Raw genomic sequence first — 21,140 nt, forward strand, 5'->3', positions numbered from 1 at the left:
CGAGGCCTGGTGCCAATGCTGCAGACGCGTGGGTCTGTACACCTCTTCACGGGTTCTTCATCTGGGCCTGAACACGGGGAGCCTAACCAAACCTCGGGGTGGTACATCAACCGCTGACTATAATTCATGGACAAGCACAAAAAGCTCTGCAGAGAAAAAACGGCCAGTCACCCATCTGTCCACCCCTGTGTGCTCCCCGCCGCTTTGAATGACGGGCGACGGGGAACCAGCTGGCACGAGCTCATCGTTGTGGCGCTAACCCAGCTCACTGGTTCTCGTTTATTTGTCAAGCACCAGGAGGAGGAGCGAGCAGCTCTAACCTGATCAGATCCTTGTTTACAAACATAACCTCCCTCCTAATGTATTTGGATAAGGCGGTATGTAGAAGGCGTGATATCAAAGATCAGCTGCAATGAATGATCTGAACAAAACAACCAAGCAAAAAAAAGCTTCGTGGATGTCCTGACCCGGACCCTTATGTCACTGCACGGTCTGGGATACTGGAAAAAGGGAGAGGGAGGGTATCACAACGATAACAAAAAATGTTTGCTGTGCGTCTGGCCTTTTCAGTCCACAGTGCAGCTCAGTTATCCTTGGAAGCATGCCACCCTGCCAGGCCACCAGCGGTGAACCCAGAGCACTGTAACATTCACGCCACTCGCTGATACTCCGCAGACCTCAGTCACCCTTCGTCACCCATCACACAGTGGAAGAGGCAAAGCACTCACCACAACTCCAGCTTCACTCTCCTCCCATCCAGCAGGATAGTGGTGGTCTTATAGTCGATCCCTGAGAGAGGGGAGAGAGGGAGAGAGAGAAGGTGAAAGGGAGAGAGGGCGGGGTAGAAAGAAGAGAGACGGACCGAGAAAGAGAAAGACAGCGGGAGAGAGAGAGATGGATGTCAAAACAAGCTGAGACACGAGGGCTTTTTTGCTCGGCTGTGTCACGGGAGCTCGATGGCAGCCTCCTGTTTGAAAGCACTTAGACTAATTTTCCGAAAGGCTCCTGGTGGCAAGCAGGCTCTTAAACTGAGATGGATGTCCCGCTTTCGACTCGGGGAGTCCGCGGCTGCCGAGCTCGCAGCAGAGGCCAGAGCAGCCGCACTACCGCTCTAATGCACGACTCAGAGACCCAGCAGGTCTACGAGGCGTCATACACAGAGGCAGAGACGGGCCAACCAATGCACAAACACCTAGCCTTTTTTTTTTTTTTAACTGATAATTACAAACTGTGTCTGTCCGATGTGCCCAACACACCACATGACGTGAATAAGAGTCTATGCATTCAAACTGCTAAACAGCTGCTATGGAGTCTTTTTAAACCCGATTTGCATTTTAATAGGCAGTCCGCCTCCAACAGAACATTGATGGGTGGCTCTTTTTTCATACCGAACAGAACACTGTAATGTTCACAATGGTGGGCAGAGCTCATCTTACTGCCGCATCACTGTTCAGTGCACTCTAATGATCTGATCGCAAATCACACCAACGTGCTGACAGCCCTTAATAAGGTGGTGCATCTATTACCAGGCTACGAAATGCCCCACCCCCACATTCTGCCAACAGAGATTCGTTTGCAGATTAGAGGCATTTTGGTGAGTCTGGAACAAAACATTACATTTATTATTACATATATTATTATTATTATTATTACTACTACATTACATTTATTAACATGCCACCACTGTTTGGCCGGTGGCTTTTGTCTTAACAAGACAAAACAAAACAGTGTATTGCAAAATTTGTCTTGCCATTTTAGAAGGTTTTTCTCCCCCCCCTAATTGCTCCTTCCTGTTACAGATGTTTTAAAGAAAGAAGCAGAGAAAACAGAAAACAACAGGTTTTATTTAATCCATAAACTTTGATAATCTAGTGAACATGGGTGAGGAGAGAGAGAGAGAGAGAGAGAGAGAGAGAGAGAGAGAGAGAGAGAGAGAGAGAGAGAGAGAGAGAGAGAGAGAGAGAGAGAGAGAGAGAGAGAGAGAGAGAGCGAGGGAGAGAGAGAGAGAGAGAGAGAGAGAGAGAGAGAGAGAGAGAGAGAGAGAGAGAGAGAGAGCGAGGGAGAGAGAGAGAGAGAGAGAGAGAGAGAGAGAGAGAGAGAGAGAGAGAGAGAGAGAGAGAGGAGACTGACTCTGTCAGATGCCTTAATATATCCAGTGAAGCTTGCAGGCTCTGCCTAGGTTCCATTATTAAATGTACATGTACAGGAGCGCTCAATGAGGAGGAAATGGCCACTGGAGCTTCTGCTGGCAGGCGGCAGAGCAGGGAAGACAGATGTGATGGATTGAACTCCCTTCTGCTCAGTGTAAACAACAAACAAATAAGCAAGAACATTCAGACAGCTCAGGAGCCATAGCTCAAAAGGGCAAGAGAACCTTGTTCAAGAGCTGGTTTGTTTCATGCACTTGTCCAGGTCCCCCACGCTGGAAGGCCCCTCCCTGCTCTGAAGCAAGCGCGGGGGGTATGGGTCACCTCTTTCATAGGTGAACACCTCATGGGGTCCGTAGGAGGTCTCTGCAGGAAAGGAATCCTCTAGCCTAAATGCTGGCCTACAGGGACCAGTTAGCACCTAACCCACCTCTGGCCCTCAAGCAAGCCTAAGAGATAAAAGGGAGGTCGGGAACACAAGACACTTCAGGGAGTTCCTGTCCTGTGGAGCATTTGTTGATTAGGGAACATGTTCTTGGCTCATAATCTTATTCATGATCATGGACAAAACTGAACATGGCAGAACATGACGGATAACAGATGAGAGAGAACCCGTCTACTCTAGTAAGTGCCTGGGTGAGAGTCCTCTGTGGTGCGATTTAAGGCCTGCAAACCTGTGAGCTCAGAGGCCCAGGAGGAAACGCACAGCAGGGCCACCAAGCGAGGCTGTAAATCTGGTTTAACTGACACATACCACTGCAGCAGGTGCACCAAAGAGCCACAAAGTAACACGTATACATCATAACGCTACAACGAGTGCTATAGAGGCCCATTTTAGTCCAAGACTGGCTCTAAAACCTGTGATTTATCCATGCAAGGAGAACATTAGTCCCTGGAGATACAAACTGGGGGCTGAAACAAAATCCTCTTGCACAGACTTGAGTCAAAAAAGAAAGCAGCCAGGCCACAAACCAGTTCCACCTCACTGTCATAACTTAGCCTGCGGCTATAGGTCCCCATACAAGTAAGCCGTGTTAGTGGAAGATGGTGACAGGGGATGCCTGGCGAGTGGTGGATCTTCACCAACGCCTTTAAAATCCATGCATGTGAGCCCAGGATCTAGGATGTGAGGATCCCTGGAAGACGAGCAGCACTGTAGAAAGAGCGCCGTCACACGGCGGCCTGAGCTCACTATTGCACAGTGCGCCACTTTGTTCAGAGTGCCGCCGGTGATCGGGAGGCGGCCCAGCCAGCCAAAATATCTGGGCTCCCCCTCTGCGCCGCATGCTCTTTAAATATTTACAGATGCGTTCTTTCAGCCCGAGAGAGAGACAGATCAATGAGTGCAAAAGGCTCGGCGTACACATGCCAGCAGTCTACCGCTCGCTCAGCCCGGCCATTAACGAATGCCTTGGGGTTCGGAGTATTTGTGGAGCGCTTGAGCCCTCGCTCCTTTCCACCACCCTGACACAAAAGGGGCAGAAAGAAGGATTCAGACAGGCGCTCCCCACAGATGCCTAAAAAAACTCAGCGAATACACATTCAATCTGCGCCAGCCGTGTGATGCTGAAGGGGATAAAGCTTGTTTTGTGTGTGTTTGGTTTTTTTTAACAAGAGATAGAACATTACAATCCAGTCAATGCTTGTGGTGTCCGTTGTCAGCCAGAGGAGGATGGGCCCGCCTTGGAGTATTGGTTCCTCTCAAGGCTTCCTCCTCATGCCCTAGAGAGTTTTTCCTCTAGACTGTCGAGCTTGGCTTGCTCACCACGATCCTGGACTCAGACGCGTGTAAAGCTGCTCTGTGACAATGGCTGTTGTACAAAGCGCTATATAAATAAATTTTACTTGACTTTTCACTTTACTTCTCATAAAGCTTCTAATATAGAAATTATCTGGGACCTTCAGGAAAGCACCCCAAGACAACCCTTGCAACATTAAATTGTTTGAGAGAGTCCAGTCATAGTGGTTTATTGAGGTGTATTTAATTCAGAAGAAGTTATAATAAAAATAAATAAATAAATAAAAATTTAAAAAAAGGATATCCAAGCACACAGAGGTCTGTCCAACTGCAAATCATCTAAACCAAATCCAATTGGTTATGGCAGGTTTGCTCATATTACTCCTTATTTCAGCTAAAACACTACCACATCAGAGAAGTCAACTACTGAAAAACTGAAATACCAATTCAAAATTGTTTGCCATCTCTGCAGTTTAGAGGTATAGACAGAGACCACAAAGAAATGGCTTATATGCCTTACGATCACGCAGTGAAGGACCACACGATCCCGCAGTGAAAGATTATATGATCACTTTGCCTCACACAAAGTAAGGGTGCATCTGATCTGATTTTTTTTGAGCATTGGCAAATGCCATCGGAGGCCTCCAGTGAAATTGGGCCTATGCTTGTGGAGGGATTCACGGTTAAAGTCTCACATGCTGATTATGACGAGAAGCACCAAGAGTCATGACACATTTTACAGCTCGTCCTGGCATGCTGAACATTGTGACCTGGGAGGTGTTTTTGAAACCAGACAACCAGACTTGGCGTTCTTGCCATAAAAAGATATTATTAACCAAGTCACATTCATCTACTAAATACATAAGACATTTCCACTTGACCCCACAAGCCTAATCACAAGGGCGGGATATAGCTCAGTGTTTCTCAACTACATAACTGCATCAACATAATTCAACTGCATTATATATTTATATAACATTGTACATTATAGTCATATTGATTTGATTGCACAGTTGTCCAATATATATCAGTGTGCTCACTTGGGAACAAAATGATCTTAGTTTTGCTGTCACCTTGCTCTACCAGTTCATACAAACAAGGTACAAAAGGGGAAACCAAAAGGAACAGCTCATGGATTTCTTGGAGTGGAACAGGGAGTCATGAACATAGCACATTCTGTATTGCACAGCCCAGCCAAGGCACATTCATAGACAGCCTTTTATGACATTCAGTGATTTATGTTGAGGAAGATAACTTTATTACAAGACAGATAAGCTTTTTAATGCAATGCAATCCTTATAAGGCAGAGGTTGATTGAAGCAGATTTGTGAATTACAGAAATTACTGCAAGAATGAACATGTACAACCTTAAAAATTCACAACTAATAATTATTGAAATGCATTCCAAAAATCATGCCAAACAAGACTCAGAAAAAAGGCTTCCAATATGCAAGCACCCATCAGAGGGGACAAAAAAAAGTTATAGTTTGTACTTCTGTTTAAATGCCTGCAGGGTGAATTGACTCAACACGCAAAATGACGCTACCATATTTGTGTTATTCCCAAGGCCATGTTGTTTCTCCATGACTGCTCTGCAAACATTTAACCTGGCCTCGCTTCAAGGCTGCCCTCTGAAACTCGAATGTCATTCTTCAGTGACTTAACTGTTACGGTTAATTTAGCACTATGATGTGCGCTAAACCTGGGGACTTACCACTGCTGTAAGCGTAAGGTGACTCCGCAGATCCGTCCTGCAGGCTGTCCAGAATCTCCCCTTTCCCCACATCGCTGTCTCCGACAAGGAGAAACTTCAGCAAGTAGTCATAGCTTTTCACAGGGCTCCCCTGAGTGCCCATGCTTGCTCGCATCAGAGCCAAAGGTAAATCGCTGATTTGAGTCCTGTTTGAAGCTCTCTGACGCCCGACGGTCGAGCAATGTGAAACTATGTCATCGAAATCTTCTGGGCCAAATGCACAAAGCAGTCGATTCAAATGATCAGATTTTTTTCCGCTTTCAATCCACTTTCAGACTAGACCGACCAAAACAGGCAGGGATATAGTTATACGTCGGAACTAACGCTAGCTTTATGTAGCTAGTAAATCAGTACGCGTAGTTTAAAGCTTTACGTTAACGAAACGGTTGCAACTCTGGCTGGACCTCCGGTTGTGGACCACCAAGCAGCACGTTTTGTGCCAGACAGCAGTCTTTAAAAGACACTGATTTAACGTTGCTCCTTAGCTAGCATAGCCGTCTAGCTACGTTAGCTCATATAACGTTAGCCAGCTACGCTAGCTACATAGTCACTGAGAGCCCAGTTAGCGATCTTAGCTGACTTAGTCTTTTTTGTACAGTATATAACTTAATATAACACTAGCTACCAGCTTCTTTTTTTAATTACTTGCTGGTTAGCTAGCTAGGATAGCTAGCTAGCCCGTTAAACAAGTTTGATAAATCATTGTTCGCTAGTTAGATACCAATGCCTACCAAACGCAATACAAAGAAGATAGATAGCTAGCATAGCAAATTAAAAAAAAATCATATAAAATAGTACTATGTAGCTAAGGAAAATAGCATGCATTATCTTTAGGGCACCAGTCTGCAGAAGAAAAAAAACTGGTTTCTCGCTTTGTGCAAACCAGACCACAACAGCTTCCTTGGTTCTGTTGCTGGTGTAGCCAAACTATCTCGCTAGCTAGCTAGCTAAGACAGCTAACAGACAGGCAAACAACCTTCATAGCCAGCTGGTTATGTACCTATCTAGCTGTCAAATGCCATGGCATTTACAACAGTAACAAATGCGTATCGTCTTTGTCAAAACACACTCCTATCATTTTCTCGTACAACCGTACAAACAGGAGCTAGCTAACTACTATTGTAAAGCTATTGTGGCTTAAAGTGAAGATCACCGTGTACAAGATCCAGGCCCCTCGTCTGGGCAACAAAGATTTAGACCTTCGCTGTGTTCATCTTGGAACATGACCAGAACTTCTTGTGCACTTCGTAGACGCGGTATTGCACCGAAAAATGCTTTAATCCAATCTTCTCATCCACGCCGCCCGTATAATTAGCTAGTGCGCCTGAAAATGCGACTTTGCCCCATGCTCTGGTTTGTCTTTGCACGCACCGTCAGTACTGCACATTCAGCGGTGCCTACCAAAACACACCCCGCCTTCCTCTGATACTTTGATCTGGATTGGCCCAGATTGAGTTTAGACCATTTCCTGGGCACATATATCATGAAAGAACGTTTAATTTGCCATATTCACATTTATTGCGACATGAAAGTGACTCCGAAGGTCTAGAAACACATCGTTTTTAAACTGTGATGATAATGTAGTATTTTGAAAAGATACAATAATGTATTTTAAGTACCATGTAATTTTCAATATTGCCAGTTATTTTGCTGTACTCGATAGTGTTGCGTTAACCATTAAAAAATGTTTTTTTATTTGTTTGTTTTGTTTAAATAGGAAAGCAATGATATAAAAAAAAAAAAACACATATTAAAAACTCACATTGTTACTGGAAGCTATTCACATGACAGCTGTGCAAGGGTTAAGAGGCCAGAGGGCAGAGGACTTTCAGAGAAACATTAAAGGACAAGCCCCTTCCCCCCAGAATAGATTAAAATGCAAATTGGTGTATGAAGCCTTTGTGCCTACACATCTAGATTAAAGCAACATGAGGATCTCTTGGGAGGCAAGGGGACATCTGGAGCTTCTGCAGGATTCTAAATGAGCTACTGAAACGTGTATGTGTGCGCACACTTGTTTTAATCAGCGAGAGAAGTGTTTTTCTCCCAATTTTCCCAAATAGGTTTTTGTGCATAATTATACATGTAAATAGATTATTATATCTAACCTGAGAATTATAAGACATTAGCTAAATTAATGACAGATGCACCGTGGATACAGTATAATCTCTTTAGCATAAATAATGTAGGAATCAATACCATCAAACAACCTTTACACAATATCCTGTTGGGTCTTTTAAACCCGCCTCAAGGTGGATGTGACTGTTCTGAGCCCTACATGCTCATGTTCTCCATAGACTAGATCTGAAATGTGGTGCCCAACAACAACCCTGCCAACTGCACATCTGGCACCCATGTGAACATACTCCAACAAATTAGAGCAGAACAGTATGTCATGGAGAGGATCCAGTAATTGCTTTGTACCTTGCTACACAAAAAGTACATTTTAAAGCAAACAAGGCGCACTGGACAAATTGCGGTTTTGTGAAAATTGATCAGACAAATTTGATGCCTTCCTTTCAAAGATTATATTTATTTATTCATTCATTCATTCATTATCACAGCAAAATACACCCATGATTAAACAGCTACCTAATTTCAATGTTATTTCACCCCCCCCCCCCCCAATTAAGGTTTTTCAGGACTGACAATAGTCAAAAATATCAGGCCTAAACTGCATAGCACAGAATTACCTACCAACTAGACAGACAAATGATTAAGAATAATGACTACATCCAGTAGTGAGTGAACAATTTAGAGACAGTAACAACAGAAATGTCAACAGAACTGATTAAGACGTTGACACGTGACCTTTAAAACTAGCAGAAACACTATGCAGCAGAAAGTCTATCATTAGTCTTTGATCTCCTTAATAATACAAAAAAAAAAAAATTGGTCAACATCTGGAATTTTAATATTTATGTAAATTTCTCATTAAGATAAAAAAAAGAATCACTTTCAATCATTGCAGCTTGTGTTAGAGTCCTCTCTAGTTCAGGTATTCCTATCATGTTTGTTAGCTACACAACTCTTCAGCACAACACTTTCTTTTCCCTCCCAGACACAAAATGCAGAAAGCACCTTGTCTGTCTATCCACCGCTCTCTTGGAAGCAGTGGGTGTGTGTCTGGATGCAGTCTGCCTGGGGGTAGGGGGTCTCAGCCTTCAGTCTGTCTTGGTGGTCTTATGCTTCCATGGATAAATAAGCTCCCCCATGAAAAGCTTCTTACACAGGTCGACCCATGAGTCCCTGGGGTAGCAGCTGTACGTGGGCGTCCGGTAGCGCTGTAGCACAGAGCTGCATTTCAGAGGATTGATCTGAGTAGGGGAAGATGGAGAGGAGCAGTGAGATTCGTTTGAAAGTAGAGGTAAACAAGTGAAGGACTAAATAAACAGAGACGACATATATTATTGGCTGGATGCAGCAGTAAACAGACATTCTTAGGAACCAGATTCAAAGCAGTTACCTCCATCATTAGATGCAAGGGAGTCCCAGGCTCTTCACACAAAACTCGGAATTTAACTCCTTCTGAAAAGCACAACAGCAGCTAGAACTCAGCACAGCTTAAAAAACAACCAGCGGCTGGAAATTCAAACCCGATGGCAAGAAAATGCAGAACAGTTACATCTTTCCATACTATCAAAAGTGCGTTGCAGCATGGACAGTCATTCGTGATGTTTAACGGTTTGAAGGTACGTGGATGCTGCTAAGACTGACCTGCCAGTCTGTAGGACCTACAGAGCCGCAGACCCATGGCGAACAGGGGAAAGGAGTTGATGAGGTCAATAGCGAGATGAATGACACCCTGGAACATCACCACCACAAGCCGCAGCTGCCAGCACAACAACACAGCACCAGTCAGGACGGTGCTGATGAACACACAGCCTAGAAGATTATTTAGCAATAAAACAGAAAGGTTGATTTTCTTCTTGGGACTCCAAGCCACCTCGATGTAATTTGAAGAACTCACCAGAGTGAAGACTAGGTAATACAAGGCAGTGGTGGGGAGCAAAAATAGCAGGATGGTGAAGAGCAGCGTTCCAATAAACAGCTACGGAAGAAATGAAGCCAAAGAAACAGCTGACGGGCTATTTCAACACGTAACACAGTCACTGTGGCTCAGGAGCTAAGATTTCGAGAATCTGAGGGCGGATGTGGATAATATAAAATGGAAATGGCATTAGTGATACTAAATTTGACTCATGGACAGGTGTTAAAAATACACATTCATAATGCTGGGCACAGATTCTGCTCAGGAATTGGTCACTATTCTTATTCATTTTAAGTAAAAAAAACCCCACAACAGGTCACATCCCTCTGTGCCAGAGGTGTTGGAGGAGGGGCCCTAGTACCTGGTCCAGATCGTAGGAGCAGGAGTCCACTCGCTGCCTCAGAACGTTCCATTTCTTGCCACAGAAAAGGCGCCAGAGGGAAGACAGGCCGTAAACCTTCAGGCAGTAGAGCCTATAGAGAGAGGTAGGTCAAGCTACTGCTCAACAACACTGTTCTCAGAACAGTTTTGGGTTCAGACTGGGCCAGTCTACTGCTCAACACCACTGTATTTAGAACATATTTGGATTCAGGCTTGATCGATCAACTGCTCAACATCACAGTGCTTGGCACAGATCTGAGTTCAGGCAGTATGTTCAGGTTAAGCTGTACAATGGATCTTAATCTTAACAATTATTCTTCAAATGTTTAAGATTTTTTTTTTTTTTTACTGAGGTTTACTCAAGGTCCAAAATAAACCAGAACAAGCACGCACGTGCTGCCCTCTGGTGGTAGAAAACCATAAGTATGAAATGTTAATTTTTAAAAGCTACTGTTTTATTTTTTTAACAATCCAAACTATTTAACATTATTTTATTTCATCCATATAATTTTTTATGCACCTTTCTAAGTGATAACAGAACTACATGGAATCTTTTGGGTTCTGGGTTTATCAATCTTCTTCAATGAGGCTAGTTAATAGCTTTCCAGCTATATCTTTGTCACACCTGTCAGATGTTTGAATACTTGTAAAGATTACAAATACAAATTTGATTAGTTTTAGATTCATATTATTCATACAGCTGGTGGTTAGACTTAGTGCCCATGCAATATAGACACACCAGCTGTGCTTACTGGTAACAACTGAAAACAGCTGTGCATGCCGATAACCGAATAAATGAACATTTGTTCTCTAGTCCATAGTCTATGGATGGCTGGCAAAGTTATCAATGTTGTCATCAACAGCTTGGGTCTTACCTGGCACCATACACATAAAAACAGTAGATGTGGAAGGTCAGAAGTGCCACGATGTCTGAGAGCACCGAAAGGGCAAAGGTCAAACCAAGGCAAGCGGAGAGGCCAACATACCACAGAATCATCTCAATAAATGGAGACATGAGACGAATATAACCTGAGGACATAGAAGGTGAGAGAAATGACATGAACACACACTGTGGCTGGTGTAACTGGCTAAATAACTAGAGGCAACTTCCAGTTTCCAAATGCAGTAAGATAGTGTCAGCAGAATTACAGAATCTACATGATATCTAATATTCATATTAACAGACATTAATCTACTGCAGTTTGTAATTGCTACCATTCCTAAAGGATGTGGGAGGAGGCTATTGAGCATGTAATTGGAGGAAAAACAGTAAACTCGATTTACAAAATGTGAAACATCAGTATACCCTACTTACTGATCCACAGATGGATGTGGTAGAGGAAGAATCTTCCCAGCACCTGGTCCAGAGCACGATTCATTTTCAAACCAGCAGGGGCACCCATGAGCCATTCCAAAAGCTCCTGCAGCTCCTTAGCCACATGCTACAAACATTACCAGAGAAAACAGCATTATACAGTACACAAACTACAAAAATTCTCTCTCTTTTTTGTTTAATTAAACTGTCACCTATACAGAGATAATTTTCTTATACAGTGTTACTACTGTATCAAGGTCAATTCTGTTATGTTGTTATTGTAAACAGCACTTACATCAGCAACCGGCACTAAGGTATTAGCTAGCTGGCTGATGTGATTCTCTCTGTAGAGCCAGGAGACGAGCAGCAGTCCCAGTGACATGTCCACGAGGAAGGACACAAAAATGTTTGCCTTCCTACAGAACAAAGAGCACATCACAGAACACCAAAATAGGATAAGGCATCTGATGTCCATTTACCCAATATGATAATCTTAAAAAATAACTGATCTTAAACGACACTGGCATAACTAAATATTGCACCTCATGAATTCCATGTGGGACGTGGCTTTCTTTGTAGAGAAAACAGTTTGAAAATGATTCGTCCTGTATGCTGTCTGAACACAGGTAGACATCTTGCTTGAAATGAACTGCACTGGCCATATATTCAGTATCCTGCAACAGACCACATACAGAAATAATCTGGTGTATGCCGGCTTGTCATTCTTCAGTTCACACACAAACACGCATGCGATCATACACAAACACAGAAACACACTGCACCGAAGTTCTGAAAAAGAGTCCAGGTGAGTAACTTCTGAAGCACTTTGCTTGTACAGCTGATAAGGGACCTCTGTTTGAAACATAATCTCTCTCTCTCTCTCTCATATATATATATATATATATATATATATATATATATATATATATATATATATATATATATATATATATATATGTGTGTGTGTGTGTGTGTGTGTGTGTAACATGTCTGTTGCACTGTTGTTTTTATGTTGCACCATGGTCCTGGAGGTATATATATATGTGTGTGTGTGTGTAACATGTCTGTTGCACTGTTGTTTTTATGTTGCACCATGGTCCTGGAGGTATATATATATGTGTGTGTGTGTGTGTGTGTGTGTAACATGTCTGTTGCACTGTTGTTTTTATGTTGCACCATGGTCCTGGAGGAACATTGTCTCGTTTTTGTTGTGTACTTGTATATAGCTGAAATGACAATAAAACCTCTTGAACTTGAATGAAATATATATATATATAAAAAAAAATGTATACACACATACATACACACACACACATACACATACACATACATACATTAAAAAATCATACACACTACATGGGATCCAAACAGAAGAGCAAGGCTGTTTTCACAAGGTCAGACTCACCTGATTCCACACTGCCACAGAGACACCAGCCAGGTGAGCACTATGCAGAGTGGCACAGACGCTTGCTTGGACAGCTCCACGACAATACTTGCCTCCCTGCCCTCGGACTGCCAGTGTGTGAGCTTGAGGGGCCCCTCGTCATACCTGTCGAGCAAAAACAGGGGCCCGCTCTGTGCGACCGTGTGAAAAACCGCACGCAGTTCAGAAGACTCCTCCCCAGGACTCTCCTCATGGATTGGGTGCAGCTGGGACAGCATGACTTTCCTCTGGTCATAATGGATAAAGATGATTTGGTCTTTTTTGTCGGTACCCCCCTGTGCGGGGTCAGGTGGTGTTATCCTGTTGTGCACCACCTGGCAGGCGAAGCCCCTCTTACCAATCTCACGGCTCAGCTGCAGCCAGCGTGAATTGGGGAAGATGGTGCTAAGGTCTTTCAAGAAGCTGTCCATCCCTTCTTGGCCATCTTTGGGCAAACTCCACGAACCAAGGACAGCCAGGTCCACCTGTGATTGGTTCTGCGTTTCGCTCAAGTACTTCTTCACCTGGCCAGGTATGAAAGGGTAATGAATGACCGCAAGCACCACAGCCGAATCCTGGCCAGGAATCCAGCGACCGATGAGCAAGCCGCTGTCTGCAGTGTTGCAGCACGTTGGGAAAAATATTTTCAACACCATGACTGGCCTTTTAAAGGAATGTTATGTCCTGTGGAGGAAACACATGTGTGTTATAACTGCAACAACAAATCAGTGGTCTTAAAGATGGTGACTATCATAAATACTGTTCTTCTGTTTGCACTGAAGCAAGTCAGTAAAGACGGAGGTAAAGACCGCTTTTGAAATGTGGGGTAGTTCTTATCCATCTGCCTGTATTTATGTTAACTCACACATGAACTATTCAAGGTACTGAACTCTTGGTGCTTCATATATCGTATCGTGCAGCCGTTACTATAGAAACCAGATGCCGCAAGCAGAACGGACTTCATGGAATTGCCTTTCCTTTCCCCGAAAAACGTTGACTGTTACTACAAATACCAGCTGTGAGTAAACGTCAAATTATATTCAAGTAAGTTATTTTCAGTTGCTCTGTAAATGTTACATAGTCGAAGGAAAAGGCGCTGACCTCTTGTAGGTTAAGGTATTTATTTAGCATTTTACCTATTCAGTTACCTAGCGTTAGCATGTTCACGCCACCTGAAACACTAGCTAACATAACTGCCTAGATTCCTCATGCCTGTTTCGGATTCTTTTGCAGCCATAGCACCGAATGTTAATTCTCCGAATAAACTATTATCTAACCAGTTATCAGAATGTTACAAAGGCCGTATCGGACAACGTAGCATTAGCTACTCCCAGCCATTTTGCTAGTTAACAGTGCGTCTGGTAATATATCCCGGGTCAACCAAAGAGATTTCAAAAGTTTGTTCCACCTTTCCTGATATAACGCAATGCACTATGAGATATTTATAAATATATACTATCTAAATATTTCTTTTCTTTTTTTTCTAGGAAACTATTTATTGCCTCAGTTCGAGAGCTCTACGATATTTATACATTACAAACGTAATTATATTTTAGCTGTAATATCCAACACCCGATGAGAATTTGATTATTTTAAGTTACATTTTTCTGTAAATATGCGACTAAACACAGTTAATCGGGGGCGCATAATTCAGTGGATTAAATACTTACTTGTGCGTCCAGTCGAGAACCTCAATATTGTACTCTGAAAGAAAGTATGACACTGCATGAAAAACTCGCGCCTACAAAACTAGGCTATTTTCCCCTGATAACGACTTTCAAAAGATAAGAGCTTACATTTTGGAGGGAACTACAGTTTCAGACATAATGCAGTTTTAGATCCTCTGTGACTGAAAATTTATTAAAAAAAAAAGAAAGACATGCTCTATCTACAAAAATGAATAACTTTAACAAGGCTACATATAGTCTTATAGGATTTAACTTGGTAGATAAACTAGTAAATTAGGCTATTGCTCTTAGCAATGTTTAGGATTTAGCCTACAGTTACTGACTATTAGCTAGCTTGTCAAATCTACTATGAACATTTTGTGTGTTTTTACAAGATTTATCAACATTTATTTTTTTAGTTGACTTAGTTAGCAGCATAATGCACTTTAATTCAGTTGTAATCAAGATTCACTGGACAATTAAATATTTATATTCTTATTCTGCATTTTTTCCATTCTGGCTACAAAAAGAATAAATAAATAAAGGTTTGATAGACTTTACATGGTTTTGACCTTGACCTCTATTTTGACTAACTTTGTACTGCCTAAACACAAGTATATTTAGCTGACACTTTTATCAAAAGTGACATAAATTGTATTCAGTCATAAATGTGAGTAATTAAGGGTCTTGCTCAGGGGCACAACAGTGGCAGCTTGGCACAAGTGAGGCTTGAACTGGCAACCTTCTGATTACTAGTCGAGTACATTAACCACTGAGCTTTTTGTCATTTGATATCTTCCACAAGCATCTGCCCGATTCTGTCCCGTACAAGCAAAGTGTAATTTGTATAATATACAAATACAGTCCTGGTTTCAGCAGCAAAAAGTCTGTGTGGTGTGTTGGAGCACATCACATAGTTGGACAGAGGGTTCTTTTGTCAGCAGTGGTAATTCACAAGTCTGATCTGTGCATAAAAACTATTCCTGACTCTCGTGGTTCATGATGGTTGAGTGTGAAGAGACTGTGTTGGGTGGGGGGGGGTGGGGGGGGTGGGGGGGTGAGTTCTGTCTGTGATAGTGTGCTCTTCTGATGACCCTGGTGTGGTAAATGTCCTCCAGTCATTGAAAGACTGCACCTGTGATGTTCTGCTGGTGTTCACCAGCCTCTGAAGAGCCCTTCTTGTGATGTGGCCTTTACTAGTCTCTGGAGTGCCTTGCGCTCCTGTGCAGAGCAGTTCCCAAACTAGGCTAAGATGCCACTGGTGAGGATGCTCTTGATGGTACACATGTAAAAGTTGCTTCATCACACATTTGTTACTGCAACCAGCTGGTAGTCATTGAGATAGGTGACAGGATCTTCTTAGGGAGTGGGACAATGGTGGTTATCTTGAAACAGGTGAGAACTGTGGCTTATTCATGGATCATTTTGAATGTCTGCAAGGACATCAGCCAGCTCTAATGAGCATGTCTCGAGTGCTTGGGTAGGGATGATGTCTGGGCCAGCTGCTTTGTGTGGATGTGTTCCCTTCAGGGTCTTGCTTACTTCTGCCATTGTGTGCTCCCTGTTGCCACAACACTCCTTTGTGGCTCAGTTTTAAAGTGTTGATTCATAGCAGGCATGGAAATCCTTTAAATAATGTACTAATTGCACTGTTGGTTCATTTGTTACGCAGTAACAAAATGCCTCCCTTACAGTAAAAGCTAGTGAAGGGCCTGTAAATATAGGATATTGACGAAGCCTCACTCAGACCAATAGGTGGCAGTATTTAGTTAGGATTTCAGAATATTTAGGCAACTTCGTAATGAATTAACATGAGCAAAGCTAAGCCTATGCACATGTCCCCTCGCCGCCACTGAGTTAAAACAATCATTTTTAAGATTAATATCTAGCAATTTTGCAGAAACACCGATAGAGACTTGCTCACAAATTGTGCAAGGCAATCCTGGCAGGATATTTTTCAGGTCAGTAGCCACGCAGACAGGTCTAAAAACTCCAGCAAAACTGTTGCTTGCTGACACGTTCATGCCAAAACAGCGCCTACTATCAGCTCACTAACAGTGTGGGCTCACTGTTGTAATGAAAGTGGTCTACTACCTGGATACTCTCCAGTCGTCTATGGTCCTGTGATCGAAACTAACTAGTAAAAGCTATAAATTCGAGCTGACAAACTGCCTGACATGTAAAACCAGTTAGTTTGTAATGGGTCAAAGGGAATATGTAAGACAGATGTATCCGACAGTGGCTGCAGGTGTTCGCCCTGAGTATATTTGCCTATTTACGTTCAAAATGTTTTATAGGCCTTTGTTTTAGTGTGGTTGTAATTTGATGTCAATGTAAGGGTTGGATAGATAATGGCGGCTTCAAAGATCTGATTTATGTTTAAACTTTGGAAGATTAATTTGCAGAACAGGAAAAATGATGTACTGATTCATTAATACACTTAGTCAATGCCACAGTCATGTGTGCTGTTGGAATCCCTTTATTATTTTCCATAAACTCCATTCATAATTTATTTTTGAGTGTATTAAGATATTAATTTACATATATTATTGACAATATTATATGAATATAGTGCAGTAATTTTTTAACGCTACAGGATACGAATGGAGTAAGACAGTATACCAGGCATTATGAAAGTGATGGAAAGAGATTTTTCGAATTACTAACTCTTGTTAAAATAAATCAAACGACGCTACACAGGGTGACTGCAGCTCGATGACATTGTGCGTTCAGGACAAAACGCTGATTAACCACCGATCACGTGACTTGTGGGAATATTGCTAAATGTGAAAGTAAGCAAAGATAACGAAACTGCCTAACTGAAGCGAATTCCTAACACTGTTTGTGGTGGTAGCCTATGATTTCCCAGCCAGTGATTGGTGAATAGGGAAATGAAGGTTCTGGACTTGTATGCCAAGTCTAACATTAATTATTAATTTATGTAAATTTTGGTATAATATACAGATGACAAAAATAACAAGCTTTCAATGGTATTATGGAAACGGTATGCTAAAACAAAGGGAGACACCGACGCTGAAATTCCTAACCTTTCAGGACATGGCGCCCTCTATTGGCTGTGACTATGCAGCTACACTTTCTCTTTTACTTTCGGAATAAAGCAGTTGCAGTAATAAAACAGAATTGACGGAGAGGAGCTGATTGAACTCGTGACGTGCTCTGCAAGGAGCACTATAACACGCACCAATATCAACGTCATCTCTGCAGGTGAGTGCCGTTTTCCCAGTAAAAAATCCCCAAACATAAACGGACCTGTAAAACAACTGTGACTAACGAAAATGGCCACATGTCTAATATATGTTTTTGTCTGTCGGTCTGCCTACATGTCAATAGAGTGAAACTATAAGGGTATGCTATTAAATTAAATGCAGCACAGTAGCCTAACTAGAACGCCCATTTGCTTAAGACAGATTTTCCAAAATGGATGCAGTTGCTAAGAAGTGATTTTCAGAGGAAAGCAAGTCATTCATGCATGCTTATGATATGGGCCAGGTCCCCTCTGCAGCATGGTTTCTGAGAAATACATGGAAACGAAAGTAGTTATAAACGTAATTCACTCTGACTCAAAATGTCAGTGAGTTGGAGATAGTGCAGAAGAAATTTTAGTTTCACAATGAAATCATTGTTAGAACCAGCTGTATGTGTAAGTTTATAAGACAAGCATTGTCGCACTGTAGTACACACCCAAATGTATACAAAGCCTCATCGCTGAAGCTCATTGTGAGCTGTTGTGTTTAATGGTAATCTAAATGTTGCTAGCTTTGCAGTGTTTGAGCTATTTCCCATGTCTGAGCTATTTTGCATGATCCACCAAGGAGAAGTCAGGCTCTGTTCTCTGCTATGAAGAAATGAAACCTATGCTACATTTCAGGGTAAAAAGGAGTCCCTACCTAGATCCCGTCAGGTTTATTGCACAGGGTTTATGTTGCTACTCATATTGCACGACATTACATTTCGTTGCACTGCTGCACAATGACGATAAATAATTATTTATATAAAGCTCCATGTTAATCGACATGCAGCAAACGAGGGCAGATGTGCATGCCTGTGATATAACGACCACAGCAAATCCCACTACGACTTTCGTCTTTGGCAGTAATTCTCCCAAATAAGCATACACATCCGATCTGAATTCTGCTGTTAATTGCTTTACAGATATTTATTGCATAAAACAAATTCGTAAACAATTCAAAATTAATAAGTGTTTCATTGCTGACGGTTTCTAATAAAATTGACTACAAAATATCTCTCTCTATATACATATAGATAATGTTAAATAAACACGGTATTTAAACTAATCTGGAAATTAAACAATTCGGAACAACGGCTGGAGGAATAGTAACTGTCCTGGAGGAATTGTAGCTAAGCTCTCCGATTTCGGAGAAGCCCGGCTAAATCGAAAGGAAAGTTTCCGGGAAATGGGCGATGGACACGGGGCGGAGCAATACACTCCAGACCTGAATAAAAACTCGGTGGTTAGAGAGATACGAAAGTCAGTAATGAGGGGAGAAGCTCGTACAGGTAGTTTATGAACTCTGTACCTCGGACGTAACGGTGAAGTAAGTCAATGGAAGTTCAAGATTCGTTCATCTTGGAATTAGTTCATGACTCCCGACTGACCCAGTGCGATACAGACTTGTCGTTCTGCTCTTTAAAACTGCAACCACCAGTTTAACGGTAGGTTAATTCATTTTATAGAAACTGCTTTTGCGGCTTCCAGTTTATCTTTGCCACAACCCTTAAGGATTAGGTCTGAAGTTTTAAATGCTTAAGTAGTTGGTAGAGTGTACCGTGTGACTGAAGCATAAGGATTCTAGCTAAAATAAAGCTCTACCATAAATTGCATTCACAAAAGTCCTAGTCATGTTATTTAGTTTTACTTTTCATTGTTGTCAGCTAAATGTAAAATGTAGTTAGTAGTTACTTTTCACTAAATATGGCTTGCACTTTGCTTCAGCAGACTCGGTTGGCCTCATTTAGATGATGTTAATGAGGCACGCTATGGAAGACCACATGGGTTGGTCTTCCCTGTAGGATGGTGGCACACAGCTCAGTGGATGATAGCTCAGGCACAGCAGACCGCAGAGAGCTGGTTTCCCCGAGGCACACAGCCGCTAGGCCTGAGACCCACTTCCGGTCCTTCAGGAATGAGGCTGAATTCAAGATCATCGTTGAGACCACCTCTATGCTAGAGGAGAGCGGCTTCTACTGGGGCCCCATGACTGTGGAGGAGGCCCATCGCAGACTAAAGAAAGAGCCACTGGGCACCTTTCTGATCCGGGACAGCCAGCAAAAGGACGTTTTCTTCACGCTTAGTTATAAGTCACCCAACGGCCCAGCCAGTATCCGGATTATCTTCCAGGGCTCCTGCTTCAGCCTGGCCGGCAGCAAGGAGTCCTTCGACTCCTTGTTCAAGCTGCTGGAACACTACACCAGCTCAGCCAAGAAGAGCCTTGGGCAGCCGTACCGGAGAGTGCGCGTGCAGAGCCTGCAAGAGCTGTGTCGAAGGCAGATCATGGAGACGTGCGGTGGCGAGAAGGCTATCGACAGCATCCCCGTCATCCCTGCCATGAAAACTTTCCTCCGCTCCTTCCCATATCGGTTGTGAAGTCCTGACGGACGGCATTAAAGGATATGGGATATGCTTGGGATACTTGACATACTCCGCATGGCCTCGTGACATATTCCATATGGCCTCGTGGTGTAAAGCAGGCACTTTGTAGCACAATTCTGAAAGTTAGACTTGAACACTCTGCAATGAAAGTTTACATTGACCATGAATGTTTACACTATACAGGGAGCTTGGATTCCTGTGTCTATATTTTTGCTATGCAAAAATAGGAGCTATGCAAAACTCCTATATCATTATTTTTATATTAGTAATAAATATATTTTTAAAAATTCTTTTGTTACTTGTCTCCTTATTAGAAGAGACTGATGACAGTTTAAGATTTGCTTCCAGATGTAGATACTCAGAGCACTGAGAGTAAAGTGATAGTTCTAATAAGACCTATCAGATTTACTTTTACTGCCTCTAAAATCTAAGCAAAAGGTAGATTTGGGAGTTACAGTTTAAATTTTATGAAACCAATCTCAAGGACCTAAACAAAGAACAAAGTTTTAAAGGCTTTCCAGTTATTTGAATGAAATATAAATAGTTCTCATAACATTTTGTCAGTTTCTAAAAATGGAAGTTCGCTGGTAAAAAGTGACATTGTGACTTGTCATTGTAACAGTATCTTTCACGTGTTTTCCATATTGCCTAGATGTACCTGCATTTCTGAAATGACACAAGCCTTTTTGGAACAACTATTGTCATATGAATGATCTGGGTAGTAGGAGAGCTGAGGGGCGGAGCTACGGTGACGGTAACTCTTTATGGCTCAGACAGACATTTACAAGAAACAGACAGGGGGCGGAGCCTGTGAGGTACACAGACATTGCCAGTGAAAATGCTTTAGCAAATGTGTATAGGATTACTCAAGAAATGAGTAAGAATGAGATAAGGCGAGTATGTATCAGCGTTCACGTAAACTGTAAATCGGTGATTATAATTCCATGCATGAGAGGAGGAAGTGATTTTACAATTAGAAAAAGAATCATGTGTAGTTATGTCATCATGCAGTGTTTCCTGGTTTAGAAGAGAAAAAAAGCAGCAAAGTTTGCTGAGAGATGAATAAGCTTTATTGATCAATGTTTAAAGTCAG

General features: G+C 42.3%; 3 protein-coding genes and 1 long non-coding RNA gene across 15 annotated transcripts in view; 2 read left to right on the forward strand and 2 right to left on the reverse strand.

Annotated features, from left to right (window-relative positions):
• Nucleotides 1–7,033, reverse strand: part of rab40c (RAB40c, member RAS oncogene family) — a 12,117-nt gene extending 5,084 nt beyond the window's left edge. Inside the window, exons 1-2 of the mRNA XM_027002764.3 lie at nt 5,600–7,033; nt 729–789 (exon numbers count right to left, since the gene is read on the reverse strand). Of these exons, the coding sequence (XP_026858565.1) occupies nt 729–789; nt 5,600–5,753 (215 nt within the window). The 5' untranslated portion in view covers nt 5,754–7,033. The remainder of the gene's footprint in view (nt 1–728; nt 790–5,599) is intronic.
• Nucleotides 7,034–8,151: 1,118 nt separating this feature from the next.
• Nucleotides 8,152–14,167, reverse strand: pigq (phosphatidylinositol glycan anchor biosynthesis, class Q). 9 transcript variants are annotated; one of them, XM_081710883.1, is made up of 11 exons: nt 13,614–14,162; nt 12,731–13,432; nt 11,868–11,999; nt 11,621–11,741; nt 11,326–11,452; nt 10,997–11,039; nt 9,991–10,102; nt 9,609–9,689; nt 9,356–9,470; nt 9,105–9,166; nt 8,152–8,955 (listed from the first exon to the last, which is right to left on the reverse strand). In XM_081710883.1, the coding sequence occupies exons 2-11, from the start codon at nt 13,402–13,404 to the stop codon at nt 8,803–8,805; spliced, it is 1,620 nt and encodes a 539-aa protein (XP_081567009.1). In that variant the 5' UTR covers nt 13,405–13,432; nt 13,614–14,162; the 3' UTR covers nt 8,152–8,802. The 9 variants fall into 9 exon arrangements, 7 of the variants coding, with proteins under 7 accessions (XP_081567009.1, XP_081567008.1, XP_026858614.2 ...); XM_081710882.1 differs by having other exon boundaries at nt 9,105–9,163; nt 10,886–11,039; XM_027002813.3 differs by having other exon boundaries at nt 10,886–11,039; nt 13,897–14,159.
• On the forward strand, nt 9,696–10,947 carry LOC145656977 (uncharacterized). Its single transcript, XR_014122713.1, has 2 exons — nt 9,696–10,114; nt 10,874–10,947. It is a non-coding gene; the product is annotated as an uncharacterized LOC145656977 (long non-coding RNA).
• Nucleotides 14,168–17,487: 3,320 nt separating the features above from the next.
• Nucleotides 17,488–20,334, forward strand: socs1a (suppressor of cytokine signaling 1a). Of its 4 annotated transcripts, none has more exons than XM_027002775.3 (2): nt 17,488–17,640; nt 19,394–20,334. In XM_027002775.3, exon 2 carries the CDS (start codon nt 19,469–19,471, stop codon nt 20,039–20,041), a length of 573 nt encoding a protein of 190 aa, XP_026858576.1. In that variant the 5' UTR covers nt 17,488–17,640; nt 19,394–19,468; the 3' UTR covers nt 20,042–20,334. The 4 variants fall into 4 exon arrangements, with proteins under 4 accessions (XP_026858576.1, XP_026858577.1, XP_035383648.1 ...); XM_027002776.3 differs by having other exon boundaries at nt 17,497–17,640; nt 19,391–20,334; XM_035527755.2 differs by lacking the exon at nt 17,488–17,640 and adding an exon at nt 17,676–19,110 and having other exon boundaries at nt 19,391–20,334.
• Nucleotides 20,335–21,140: the final 806 nt, after the last annotated feature.

This window comes from Electrophorus electricus, chromosome 3, assembly GCF_041902795.1.
Source record: "Electrophorus electricus isolate QZ-2024a chromosome 3, ASM4190279v1, whole genome shotgun sequence".
In the NCBI taxonomy this organism is placed as follows: domain Eukaryota; kingdom Metazoa; phylum Chordata; class Actinopteri; order Gymnotiformes; family Gymnotidae; genus Electrophorus; species Electrophorus electricus.

Coding starts and splice junctions, on each gene's coding strand:
- pigq (XM_027002813.3), bottom strand. CDS start 13,404: ATGGTGTTGAAAATATTTTTCCCAACGTGCTGCAACACTGCAGACAGC. Junction 11,742..11,867: donor TCCCACATGGAATTCATGAG/GTGCAATATTTA, acceptor TTTGTTCTGTAG/GAAGGCAAACATTTTTGTGT. Junction 9,690..9,990: donor GCTCCTACGATCTGGACCAG/GTACTAGGGCCC, acceptor TTTCTTCCGTAG/CTGTTTATTGGAACGCTGCT.
- socs1a (XM_027002775.3), top strand. CDS start 19,469: ATGGTGGCACACAGCTCAGTGGATGATAGCTCAGGCACAGCAGACCGC.